General features: G+C 42.6%; 1 protein-coding gene across 1 annotated transcript in view; it reads right to left on the reverse strand.

Moving 5' to 3' along the window:
- Nucleotides 1-13,893, reverse strand: part of LOC135086461 (F-actin-monooxygenase Mical-like) — a 98,170-nt gene that overhangs the window by 46,127 nt on the left and 38,150 nt on the right. Inside the window, exons 3-9 of the mRNA XM_063981186.1 lie at nucleotides 11,633-11,809; nucleotides 8,785-8,952; nucleotides 7,366-7,450; nucleotides 4,049-4,236; nucleotides 2,517-2,687; nucleotides 1,458-1,655; nucleotides 487-691 (exon numbers count right to left, since the gene is read on the reverse strand). Coding sequence (XP_063837256.1) covers nucleotides 487-691; nucleotides 1,458-1,655; nucleotides 2,517-2,687; nucleotides 4,049-4,236; nucleotides 7,366-7,450; nucleotides 8,785-8,952; nucleotides 11,633-11,809 — 1,192 coding nt within the window. The remainder of the gene's footprint in view (nucleotides 1-486; nucleotides 692-1,457; nucleotides 1,656-2,516; nucleotides 2,688-4,048; nucleotides 4,237-7,365; nucleotides 7,451-8,784; nucleotides 8,953-11,632; nucleotides 11,810-13,893) is intronic.

Here is a 13,893-nt window from a genome sequence, read left to right on the forward strand (position 1 = left end):
GTCGCTACCAACAAAATGTATACAGCTCTATAGAAAGTTACTCACCTGGTGTCCGTTTGGTTGCGCAAAGCTGTATACATTTTGTTGGTAGCGGCGACTGGTTGCGCCGCCATGGTGTCCCGGTGAAATATAACCCTTAGGGCCTCCGCTAAAAATCGCGCGTGCGGTCGGCGGTAAAATAGTATGAACAGCGTGGCGAGGTTTGAGCGCACGCCGCGGGCACATGGCTTAAGATCATTATAAAGCCTGGTCCGTGAGCACGTAGAATCCCGTCCAATGACCCCAAGCTACCCATCCCTATGTCAATGACCCCAAGCTATCCATCCCGTAATTATGTTGCTGTCGCGCTCGCACATTCACTGCGGGCGCCCGTCGCACAGTCGCGACAGCAACATAATCACGCGCGAGCGATAGGGATGGGTAGCTTGGGGTCATTGGACGGGATTCTACGTGCTCACGGACCAGGCTTTAGTATATCCAACTCACCCAGCAGCCGGTATATGGACTCCCGCTCGGCGATGACCTCCAAGGGATGCGGCGGCGGGTTCTGTCCCCAAGCACGCACCGCCCACGCGGCGTCCAACGCCGATAGGAACCCGCGCGCGCAACCAGACCCGGTCGGCCAGAACGGTTCCAGCAGACTGTCGCCCACCAACTGGCAGAGGAGTCTTCGGCCGTGGCGCTCGCATACCTGGAAGAAAACGGTATACGTCACAGGATGAAGGCATGACAGGGCGACATAGTATATCGTTCGTTTCAGCCGAAAGGCAGCGTTCGGGAAGCTTCGCGATATTCTCACGTCCGAAATACCGCAGTCTCAAGTCAAAAGTATTTGACCAGTGTGTGTTGCAAGTGATGGTATACGGATCTGAGACGTGGTCGCTTACTACGGGCCTCATAAGAAGGCTCAAGGTCACCCAAAGAGCGATGGAGCGTGCTATGCTCGGAGTTTCCCTGCGTGATCGAATCAGAAATTAGGAGATATGTAGGAGAACCATATCATTCATTTCAAAATACTGTTTTACGAAAATAACATTCTGATTATGGACAGTTTCTTTAACTGACGACGACGTAGGACACCGATTTTTATTATTAAAATGTTATTTGATGTGATGTGACCCATAGCATGCTTCCATATTAAAAATCATTTATAAAATAAAATAGGTATTAGATCATCAGATACACGTTCTTTAGGTTAATTTATCGAAAAAGTAGTTTTCTAGTACCTTGTAGAATATTACATGTACTATCGCCAACAGTGTTAACTGCCCATTGAAAGTCATGTCATCTCGTTCTATCGCAAAGAATCGCCATTTGATTAGAGCGAGAGCAAAAACGGAAATTGATAGTTAACAGTGTGGGCGTGTGTACGTCTACGATTTGATGATAATGGAGATGCTTAGAAGCTTCTCGCGACCTTAACTAGGTTTAGTTACCCTACTAAAGGGCACACTTACCATGCTAGCGTTCTCCGCGGCATACATCGACGTGAAGTCGAACAGTGCCACGTCTGGTTCCCCGTAGTGGTTGAGGGCGAAGTCTCTGAGCGGCAGGCGGCCGTCGGTGGAGAACCGAGCGGCTTCCTGTGCGTACCGCATGAGAGCGCCGCGGTCTACGTTCTCCACGCTCAGTAAGCGGGAGACTTCGGCGAAATCCTGCAAGATGTGGTCGAAATAGTGGTAAGCTTGAGCAGGGAAATTGTGAACAAAGTTGGGAGTTACATTAAAAAAGGAACAGCCAACACACAGATTAAAAGCACATATTAATGACATACCTACTCATAGTAGTGCAATTTCAACTTATAGAATTTTTGAGCGTCGATTCAATATTCTAAAAATGACATTCGCTTGAATGAATGAATGAATTTTTATTTTATGAATTTTATGAATTTTTAACTCTGTTCAAACTCAAACAACCAGTTTGTGCCTGCCTGTGATTCAAACAATTTTTGAAATTATTCAACTTTTTTTTAGTAGTCCTGGAAAAGTTTCTAAAGCGATTGGAAGTGTTCTTACTCGTACTTAACTAAAATTTAATCAACATGACAAGTAATAAATTCGTCTGTCGCCAATGGGTATTTTTTCGATTACTAGATCATAAATCGATTGAAAAGAAACTTCGCATTAGCTTTTACTCCAACCTACATACCTAATTAACACATAAACAAATTCGCAGAGTTTAATTTAAAACGTGTAATAATAAATTACAAAAAAAGATTGTGCACGGCCAATGAACATGGTATGTACAAACCAGGAGCGCTATGTAAATTAATACATGTTTATTTTTAAAATGAATATAGTCCGGTCGCCGAGCACGTAGAATTTCGTCCAATGACCCCAAGCTACCCATCCTTATCGTTCGCACGTAATTGTATTGCTGTCGCACACGTACACTCACTGCTGCCGCCCGTCGCACAGTCGCGACAGCAATATAATTACGCGCGAGCGATAAGGATAGGTCATTGGACGAAATTCTACGTGCTTGGCGACCAGAATTTAGTACATAATAGTACTTACGTTTAGTAGCACCCCTTTGTCGAGCAGGCTGTGCTTCTTAGCGGTCATGACGAAGTAGTGGGTGTCGTCTTTGTAGTACACGATGTTCTCCAGGTCGATGCCTGTCACCTCGTACAGCTCCTTGAAGAACTTCTGGTTAAAAATGAACGCCACGCCGCTTATCTCTGGCACCTGGGGAAGAAAATTATTTCTTTAATTATAATTTAGCTCAAATAAAATATTTAACCTTTATATCGTCGGTCCACCTTGTGGGTGGACGTCCCACGCTACGTTTTCCGGTACGCGGCCTCCACTCCAGAACCTTAGCAGGAAAGCGCTGGACGCAGGCTGCTACCAACAGGGTAACATGGAAAGCATTGGGGGAGGCCTATGTTCAGCAGTGACGTCCTATGGCTGAGATGATGAAAAATATTTAACTGAGTGGAGATTACTGTGTGGACTTTTTCGTTTCAGCCAAATGACGTCCACTCCTGGACAGTTAGTCCCCCAAGGATTTTCATAACGACCGGTCCTGCACTGCCCGCATCCAAGTACTTCCCGCGACCTTCTCTAGATCGTTGGTCCACCTAGTAGGGAGCCTGCCCACACTGCGTCTTCAGTGGTCGCCACTCGAGAACTTTTCTGCTCCAGCGGCTTTTGTTGTTAGCAAAAAACCTTGAATCATCACAATCAAGGTCCACACAGAAAGGCAACGGCGAGTTTATTCAATTTGCTGCATCTAGCAGCTTTCCGCAACTTTAACCAGGTCATAGGTCTACTCGGTCTACCCATTTGGCGTCTTACTAATCAGTGACTACCCGAAAATCTTTTTTTAAAAGGTTATCATTTCTCTTTAAAGAACGAAAGCTAAGTCTCTCGTAAGGAATATACGCCCTTAAGCCGCACCATCATCAAATTAGTGCCAGTAAATTGGTAATGTAAGTAAATGTATATCGTACACGTCCATTACCGCATCTAAGCATATAAATTTCATTCTAAGAATACACACCGGGATATATTTAGAGTACTCGTTAGCTAGTTAATCTTATGTATTAAGTATGCTACTGTAAATTTTAAAGGATGTCGACGATCAGATCATCCTTTGCTCAATCCATGTACGCGGGTAGTACCTACTTAAGCATCACTCTCGTTGTAATCTCGTGCTACACTTCCTTGATTTTAGGCTTAAATTCGTGTGTTAAATTTTTGTTTTTACTTTCTAACCTAAGGAACTCGTAAGCCACCGAGCCGAATTTTATTTTTATGACATTCTGATGAAACATTTTCCATTTTAGAACTTGTCATATTAGTGTTTAGATCTTGAGATGATGCTTGATCCCTCTACAGAAGGTAGTCTTATTAAATGAAAGGTCTTAGCAGAGTAAATACAACCTCACCGCTAATCAACGCTAAATTTTGTCAGTGTGTGCGTGCGCGCCTCATACGTATTGGCGCGCTCACATACAAACCGCGCTCGGAAGTTTCTATGAAGATGACCTACTCATTTGTATTTACTCTGGTCTTAGTGGCTGGAATTAATATTGAGCACTCACCGAGGCCTCCTGCTCCGAATGCCGGTTGATGAAGTTGGCTGTGATGGCCATGGCGAGCTTTCCACGAAACTCTTTCCTCTTGAAGCCGCTTAAGGTGTTCCTTTTGCCGTCAGCGCCCAGGAGTACATCGAACTCGTACTGGCACACGGGGTGGTCGGCCGGCGTCACGCGCGCTCGCCATCCCAATGCTAGGAAGAAATCACTCATCAGAAATGGTTCAATACTTCAGACAGCCTGGAGACAAGAAGATTACTTCAGATGAAGACGCCGATCACTAAGGGACTCCAAAATACACTGGCCCGGATGAAGATGCGGCACTAAAGCGATTCAGACTAAATCTAAATACTGACGAGATGCAATCCTTCAAATGCGCGGGCAGCGAACGCATTATGCACTTACCGGACGAGGCTCCTACACGTCGCCGCATTATACAGTCAAACGCAAAATATGCAATACATTAGGTGTGGTCAGCGAGAATAACTGTAGGTGATAACTGACGTTTTGATTTGAATAACTTTGATGCTATGAACTATTCAACGTTTTATAATGACGGAAAACCAGTGATGTATACAAATGGCAAGATATGAAGATTTTTACGACTACATTTGCTAAACTGACTGAATACTTAGTCTATTTTTTATGAAACAGCTCAGCTTTGTCATATTGGAGTCAGCTGTAGATGACGTTAAACGCATGACAGACGCCTTAAGGTTCGGCCAAACCAACGCGATCACGCGCGAACAGCCGGCGTGCAGCAATAGCGATCAATACATTTAAGTGTGGTCGCCATCGCTGATCGCGTGTGATCGCGTTGGTTTGGGCGAACATTTAGTATGTAATATTTTTCTCAATACCAAAAGAAGGTATGTATTGAGAATAATATTTACAACAATAGCGCTGTAAGTTCGCTTCGCAAATCACCCTTCAGTCCAAGCGTCCAGGCAAGGTCAAACATGAAATTACTAATTTTATTTCGACCCCAAATCTTCTCTCTTCCTTACTTGAAATGATTGCAATCAACGAGCGGAAGTGATGAATCTCAGTGCTAATTCTAATGACCCGCAGGGCGAATCCGCAGTAAATCATTTAAGACGCAAGTGCCTAACTCGCATAATAGACTAAGAGCTGGTGAACGCCAGACCTACGTCATTTTATAAAAGCTGAAAGTTTGTCAGCGTATGCTCCCAATATAGGATATAATGTTGGTGAATTATGAAGTTTGGGTCGTGGTGGCTTTTGAAGCTACCCTAAAAAAACTGTCTGGCAAGGAGTTGGAACTGTCAAAACTGTCTGGCTGTTGGGGAAAATACTTCTAATTATTGCCAAAATATTATACATAAAAATCAGATTGTATAGTATAACGTAAGTCTAACTTTTACGGTGGCTTTTTCTGTATATTCAATAGACTGTAATTCTACTAACGTTATGCCCATGGCATGCCCCGATTAATGCTGAGCGGGCCCCTATTTGACAGCAGGGCACAATGTTTATCTTCTTTATGTAATTTATGTAAATGTCATGTCGCTCTGTTTCGTCAAATAAAACATTTTTTACTTTTTATACCATTAAATCTGATTTTTATGTATAATATTTGGACAATAATTAGAAGTATTTTCCCCAACAGCCAGACAGTTTTGACAGTTCCAACTCCTTGCCAGACAGTTTTTTTAGGGTAGCTCCCAAAGCCACCACGACCCAAACTTCATAATTCACTAACATTATATCCTATATTGGGAGCATACGCTGACAAACTTTCAACTTTTATAAAATGACGTAAGTCTGGCGTTCACTAGCTCTTAGTCTATAACGCAGGAAGATGATAGTTATTCCGCGCACGGGCACCACAATGGCGGTACCGAGTTCAAAGAACTGCGGCCTTATTTGTAACAATATTGCGGCCTGAAAAGGAACCCGGCCTTTTGGGAATGGCGTAGGAAGCAGATAGATGCCCTAGAGAATTGGTGCTGGAGAAAGATGCTCGGGATATCATGGACAGAGTTCCGTACCAATGTATCCATACTCCAGGAGCTCGGTGTCACTCAGCGTTTATCAACCGTAGTACAGTCGCGTATACTGCAATACTTCGGACATGTCTAAAGCGGAATGACAACTCCATAGAATGACTGGTCGTTCAAGGAACCCGATCGCGTAGCAGGTCACCAACGCGCTGGACCGACCAAGTTAAATCAGCAGTGGGAGGCGGCGTATGTGACTGCCCCAGACAGTCTGCCAATAGAGAGAGATGGCGGGAGATCGTGCGGAGAGTTGTATCCGCCTCTACAACCGATGTGAACAACGCCTCAACGTGACCACGACCGCTCTGCCAAGAGCGTAACGAATAAGAAGAAGTAGGAAGTAGGATTTAGCCAGCAGGTTAGATTGGGGAAGGACTAAAATTGCACTATCAGTGACAAAATTGTTAACGACGGATCTGGTAACAACGACGTTAGGCTTTCATCTTTGGGACTCTAGCCTAGCAAAGGTGTAAGTTATCTTGTTTTTGCTTAATTTCGATTACGTTGTTTTCTGTTGGACTTATTTTATAGGATCAAGATAGAATTTAGTTTTACTTTTAACAGCGTTTCTTTTCTGTAGCTAACATACATGTTTCATTGCGGGACTAACTCAACTTACAGAGCCTGTTGTGCTGTTGGGTTATATTTTAATGGCTATAAGACAGGGGTGGCCAACCAGTCGAACGCGATTATTAGTCCAGTCGATCGTGGCAAGGCAAAAAATAGTACATGATTGTGTACTAAACTATGCTGTTTCATTTAAGATTTCAAGAAGTATGTAAGTGGTAGATCACCCAGGGTTTCGTTAGTAAACAGTAGATCTTATGTCTAATCAACTTGGCCACCCCTGCTATAAGATATTGGCTTTACAGGAGATTGAGAGGTTAAAGGTACAGAGCATGACATATTTACTTTTTTGAGTGTAAGAACTATCGCTGTCAAATCACGTCATGCTGTAAAAACCAGTCAATACTGATCGGCAGTACAGTAAATAAAAAAAAAATAACTTCCCATCTCCTCCTTTTATATATTTGTTTAACAATATAACTCATTTGTCAGTCTATCTTCATTCAAGATAAATTTCAGACTGAATTATTATATCGTAAAACATCTATCAATATGATAATAGGGGTCTTGAAATCGCTTTACTAACATACTTTATGAGTTGTTCCAAAAAACGAAATCTGTTTTATCAAGGTCGTTGAATATAAAACGCGACTAAGCCGTGATCTGCCTAGTGTTTGTATTTGAATTATTTGATATATTCAAAGTAGTAGAATAGTGTTAAATATAAATACTAACTTTCTGAATTTTCTGTGACCGTCGGCTCCAACAATTCTTCGAAACTGACGCCTTCGTGAAATTCGACCCCCAGTAGTAACGCCACCTGTAGCAATATTAATTAATATAATGATTATTAATACCAATGAATCAAAGTTCTCAGCGTGGGGAGTGCAGGCCAAATCCGCTCTTTTGCTTCTGGTAAATAAGAAGGTCATATTCCTATAGTAGAGACTTAGGCTAAGAACTTACGGCGCGATTTTCACCCGCGCCCGCGGCGGTTGCGGGCCCGCAGCTTCTGTAGAAATTCTGTAGATACTTATGTAAAAACTAATGCACAACTCACGACGCGGTTTGCGCCTGCAACGTGCGCGGTTGTATGCGGGTCCCGCGGCACCGGCGGGAATAGTAGAATCGCGCGGGCCGCGGTAACCGCAGCCTCTGCGGTTTTAGGCTGCGGTTTTCGCCTGCGCGCTCTACGATCGATTGGCGGGCGACCATTTTGTACAAGTGACTTAACTGCCCGTCTTGCTGCGTAAGCTGCGTTACCGCGCAATTAACCGGTCCCGTGAGTTTTGAAATAAAACCGCAATTCCTGAAAATCGCGCCATGAGTTCTTAGCCTTAGGCCTTGTTCAGACACAGTGATAGTCGTGCGTTTGCTGGGCAGTTCTCCTACATTTGCATCAAGCCGCACGAATACCGCCGCAGTTCCTCGGCGATAAGGACCACCCAGAAACCGCGCGGTTATCGCTGTCTGAACAAGGCTTAATTTCCGAAGAACTTTTTGGCTCCTAACACCCACAGGCGCTGACGACGATGCACAGTGACCTGATGATCATGATCAGTGTTCTCACCTTGAGCAGTATGCACTGCAGCTGCCGGATGCTGATGTGGTCGATGGAGCCGGCGCAGAACTTGCCGAAGAACTTCTTGGCTCCTAACACCCGCAGGCCCTGACGACGATGCACAGTGACCTGATGATCATGATCAGTGTTCTCACCTTGAGCAGTATGCACTGCAGCTGCCGGATGCTGATGTGGTCGATGGAGCCGGCGCAGAACTTGCCGAAGAACTTCTTGGCTCCTAACACCCGCAGGCCCTGATGACGATGCACAGTGACCTGATGATCATGATCAGTGTTCTCACCTTGAGCAGTATGCACTGCAGCTGCCGGATGCTGATGTGGTCGATGGAGCCGGCGCAGAACTTGCCGAAGAACTTCTTGGCTCCTAACACCCGCAGGCCCTGATGACGATGCACAGTGACCTGATGATCATGACCAGTGTTCTCACCTTGAGCAGTATGCACTGCAGCTGCCGGATGCTGATGTGGTCGATGGAGCCGGCGCAGAACTTGCCGAAGAACTTCTTGGCTCCTAACACCCGCAGGCCCTGATGACGATGCACAGTGACCTGATGATCATGATCAGTGTTCTCACCTTGAGCAGTATGCACTGCAGCTGCCGGATGCTGATGTGGTCGATGGAGCCGGCGCAGAACTTGCCGAAGAACTTCTTGGCTCCCAGCGCCCGCAGGTCCTGAATAACGAACGGCCACAGGTGCAGAACGTTGTTGCGAGACATGCGGTCTCTTTTCTCTATCACAACCTGCGAACAAGAAATTATATTCAAGTTCTTTATAGGTATCAGAAATGAGGAGATCCGCAGGAGAACCAAAGTGACTGACAGCCCGCAGAATCGCTAAAATCAAGTGGCAGTGGGCGGGGCACATAACTCGTAGAACTGATGGCTGCTGGAGCAGAAAAGTTCTTGAGTGGCGACCACGAGGCGGAAGACGTAGCGTGGGCAGGCTTCCCACTAGGTGGACCGACGATCTGGGGAAGGTCGCGGGAGGTGCCTGGATGCGGGCGGCGCAGGACCGATCCTTGGGGGAGGCCTTTGTCCAGCAGGCCTTTTTCAGCTGAAAAACCTACCTTAGCAGGAGGGATGTGTGTAATACAAATGGCTAATAATCTTAAAAAGGTATGTTTCTGAATTTATTTTTCTTCCACAGGAAAGCTATTTTTGTCTTGTCATGTCTTGACATCCTACTTAATAGGCGAAAAAGAAAGCGAGCTTCATCTGGAATCCTCAACCACAGAAGAATTAGCTATATTACCTCTAACTGCACAAGTACAACAATGCTGAATACACAACTTAATCTCAACCGAAGGGTGCAGATGAGAATCTGCTGGAGTATCATGAAAGTACAAAGAATCACTAACTATCGGTGTTTTATAGTTGTAAGTTGGTTCTTCGGACGCGTTGAACAATAGAAATGTGAATATTTTAATGAATCACTGGCATAAACGCTAAAAATGATTTAACCACAAATACCCAGCGATTGCTCCACAGTGTCGTCGACCCAGGGTTACGTGCCAACTACGACTTTCTTTCAAATTAATTCTAAAGAAAACAACTGTGTCGTCTACGTATTCCGAAAATTTCCTGAAGCTGTGGCTACATTTTTATACATCAATCGTTTCAAGCAGAGATTTAACTAATTTTCACGTCCACTTTAAGATTCTTTGTTAAAAAATAATCATTAATTAGCAATATATCAATTAGATTAGATGTTTTATTTATAATGACTTCATTGTGCAATTATTCAACGTCGATCATATAAATGGTATTTATTGCGACGGCCTTTATATACAGGGTGTTTGGCGCATCGTGTGCCAAAATGATTTGGCGGAAATAATGGGTCATTTCCTATATTTTCAGCCCCCATAACACGTTCCATGCCAGGCGGCTACTTTTATATTAATTTTTAGTAATTTTACCAAAATACCCAAATCGCATCATTTAATTTCAATTTAAAAAAAAAACTACTAGGCGTAGCCTCAAAGTAAATATTTTGTGAAGTTTTTACCTGCTTTGAACTTATTGTAAAGTAAAAAAAAAGGTTCAAAATTCAAAATTTGAATATCAGTCCGAGTAGAGTCAATGCACTAATTTAAGGAATTTGTGAAGTTGTTGTTATTATTTAAACAAGATTAGTATACCGTTTGAATGGGGATAGACTAGAGAAGTTTCGATAAAATCCGAAGATCGCTATCTCTTTTAATTTTTTTATTATAGCCATGTAAACTTAATTGTTCAGTCCATTTTTAACTTTTCGGAAAACTTCAAAGCTGAATTAAAAAATAACTAGATGATATTTGCCAGTAAATTTAGATTTGATGCAACCCTACATCAATGCACGTCAAAACAAAATATTTACTTGGAGGCTATACCTAGTAGTTTTTTTTAAATCGAAATTAAATGATGCGATTTGGGTATTTTGGTGAAATTACTAAAATAATTCATATAAAAGTAGCCGCCTGGCATGGAACGTGTTATGGGGGCTGAAAATATAGGAAATGACCCATTCTATCCGCTAAATAATTTTGGCACACGATGCGCCAAACACCCTGTATAACTGACTCGCGCAGAAGGAAACATTATTGCGAGAATGCTATTTCCGCAGTAGTAGTTAACAATTAGTTCATGAACTCGATATTTACACTCTGTAACTTAAATAAATTGTACAGAATTTACTTTGCTGACAAATACCGACTAGTTATACTTATTTATGTAATTGGCATACTATGTGATTACTGGAACAGTTTATTTACTTACTTACACATTTATTTTATTTCAGTTAATATTTAAAATAGTCTGAAGGTTTGACTTTCAGACGATGTACTAGAACTATCAAAAATCTACCTTCACTTTGTTCAGTTCAGAATGGTGCAGTCAGAGCCCGTCACAATAATAAAACATGGGCATAAGAAGCGTAGAAGAGACCTTTCAGGCAGATATTGTGGTTCTCTCGTGAGTCTCATATAAATCATTTTTAAGTTTGTGAATACGGGCGTTGGACCCGCTACATCCGGACAGCTCGAGCAGTTAGATATTGATCAGCATACACGGACCACTCTTGCAGTCATAGTCTATATCTAATCAGATTTTTCAATCAACATGTGTACAATGTACATAGAATACTGTAGCTTGGTACTAGCTGCTTTAAGCAGTCCGGTGTATGGCTGGATTCAGATGTAACGTTTCAGTACTCAGAAGTACGCAGAACTGACGGCCGATGGGGCAGAAAGGTTCTGGAGTGGAGGCCGCGTACCGGAAAACGCAGCATGTGACGTACACCCACAAAGTGGACCGACGACTTCATAAAGGTAGCAGGAAAGCGCTGGACGCAGGCCGCTACCAACCGGGTAACATGGAAAGCATTGGGGGAGGCCTATGTTCAGCAGTGGACGTCCTATGGCTGAGATGATGTTGCAGTACTCACCACTTTAGCGCCTAGCAGCTGGCATTCAATGGCAGCTCTCAGTCCACAGGGCCCGGCGCCGATCACCAGCACCTTGCTGGTGGTAGCGGCTCGGCCCTTCCCGTAGACCTTGTGGTTCGCCCGGGCATCGAACTTCTTGAAGAGCGCCTGCGCCTTCCATGAGCTCGCAAGTTTCGCCTGTGAAGTAAAAGCGATATTTGGATAATAAATGTTCACTGAAGAAGTCACAAAATTAAGGAACTGCCAAATATTGGCATATTATTTTGATGTCTCATCAATTTTGGTCACTTTCGTTTGTCCAAAATAAGTGCAGTTTTTCTGGTTCAAACATTTTATATTGTACTTTTATATGTTCACATACAAGCTACATAGTTACGTACTACAGCGAGAAATAATGTTTTTTTACATTATCACGCGACTAACGCTAAGCGGGGAAACGTTATTACATCTTATTGTGTTCTTTGTGTAGAACTTTTTACTGCTGTGACAAGGCAATTCAGTTACACCTGAACACGAGTGCAATTAACTTGCATTGCATGTGCAGCGTAACGAGACTCGTCTGGTGTAGACGACAGATGCGTTGCGCAGTGGCATCGATTGGGTTACCACTTTTGAAAACATACGCAAGCAAAACCGGACGAAACAATGTGTTTTGTGTTATATGATCGCGGTATTTCCTTACACATGTTTTCTTTGAAACAATGTGATTCAATGTAGAATATACTGTTACTACTCCGACATGGGTACCCCCACAGGCAGTGGTAAATTAATTATAGTCGGTAAATACTAGTCACTTAGTTCTAGGACTGATTCTTTGTTAGCTTTGCTGGTAAGAAAACATTTCCAGGTCACATTAATCCAGCCTATGTAAAAGAAACAACTCGCACAGCATATTTTTATCATGAATAACTGACAGATCTGACCTAGTGGACCTACAAAGTCAGAAGTCCCGGGTTCGATGTCCACATGTGGCAAATGCCTGCACAAGGATTGTGCCAGTCATGGATGTGAAAATAAAGATAGTAGAATAATTTCGCAAGCAGTAGTAATGGAACAAATACAAAGATATAAATACATTCTCATACCGTTTTAGCAAAGGCCACTTCGCATAGCGGGATGTTTGGATAAATTCAGCAAACGGTAAACAATTGAGAGCTAAATAAAAATCGCATGCGCTGGCAATTGGAGAACAGAATATGCAACAACATTACGCTTCGGGCGTCAAGTGGTTCGATTCTCCAGATAAGTCCTGGGTTTGACTCCCAGACAGTGGTGATAAATCATTAATCATGATAGGATCTCCTGAATGAATGGGGAATTCTTATAATAATATCCTAGATGTTTTTTAAATATTTTGGTACCTAATGTATAATTGTTGCTTTTATTTATTAGGTGTTTCATTAAAGTAGTTACCTAACGCAAGCATTACGAATTTCCTACTTTCATGATCTTTCATTTGAATCACATTCACATGCCAGGCTCTCCCAACTGAGCTAGACGTACTCTGCGGAAATTTGTAGGGACTTTCGAATACAATAGAATTCTGTTCATCATCAGCCCAATAAACATCATAATCACCACCAGCACTCTCTCAAAAGCATCAAGATTGTTCGTCAGCGTCTTCTCGTTGTTATTACCGGTAAATAATACTTATATAAAAATTACGTCATCAAAAGATTTCCTTCAAAACAAGCACGCGCAAAAAGGAACAATGACACAACCAGCGTAATAACCAAAAAAAGAAACAAAAGCATAAAAAATAACATATTACAACAATCGCGTGCAAAATAGCATCGTATTAAATCATTTTACCCGGTTATTAATTGATGCTATGATAGTATCGAACGGTAACGAGGTCATAAGATATTTAAAATGTGTTTTTTGTTATTATGCACCTAATTGAGTTCCCTTTCCTTCGAGGCGTGAAGATAGAGATAGAAAACTGGAACTGGTTTACTAATTTGTTTAGTAAATGTTGGGCAATATTTTGATGCTATCTTTTTCGAAATAGCTTGATAGTTTTGATAAGTCCTTCCAGGATTGGTTTTATCAAAAAATGCATGCCAATTTACCTGATTAAGTATGTGGATTAAGGCTGAGTTGCACCACCTAACTTTAACCGTAACTTTAACGATAACCGGTGTTTTTGTATGGAGTTTGTCAAAGTTAAAATTAGATGATTCAGCAACCCCGCCTTAATCAGACGGACGAGGCATACTCACTCACTAATGGAAACTTTATTAACCCTGATTCTTCACTCG

The sequence above is a fragment of the Ostrinia nubilalis genome, chromosome Z, assembly GCF_963855985.1.
Source record: "Ostrinia nubilalis chromosome Z, ilOstNubi1.1, whole genome shotgun sequence".
In the NCBI taxonomy this organism is placed as follows: Eukaryota; Metazoa; Arthropoda; class Insecta; order Lepidoptera; family Crambidae; genus Ostrinia; species Ostrinia nubilalis.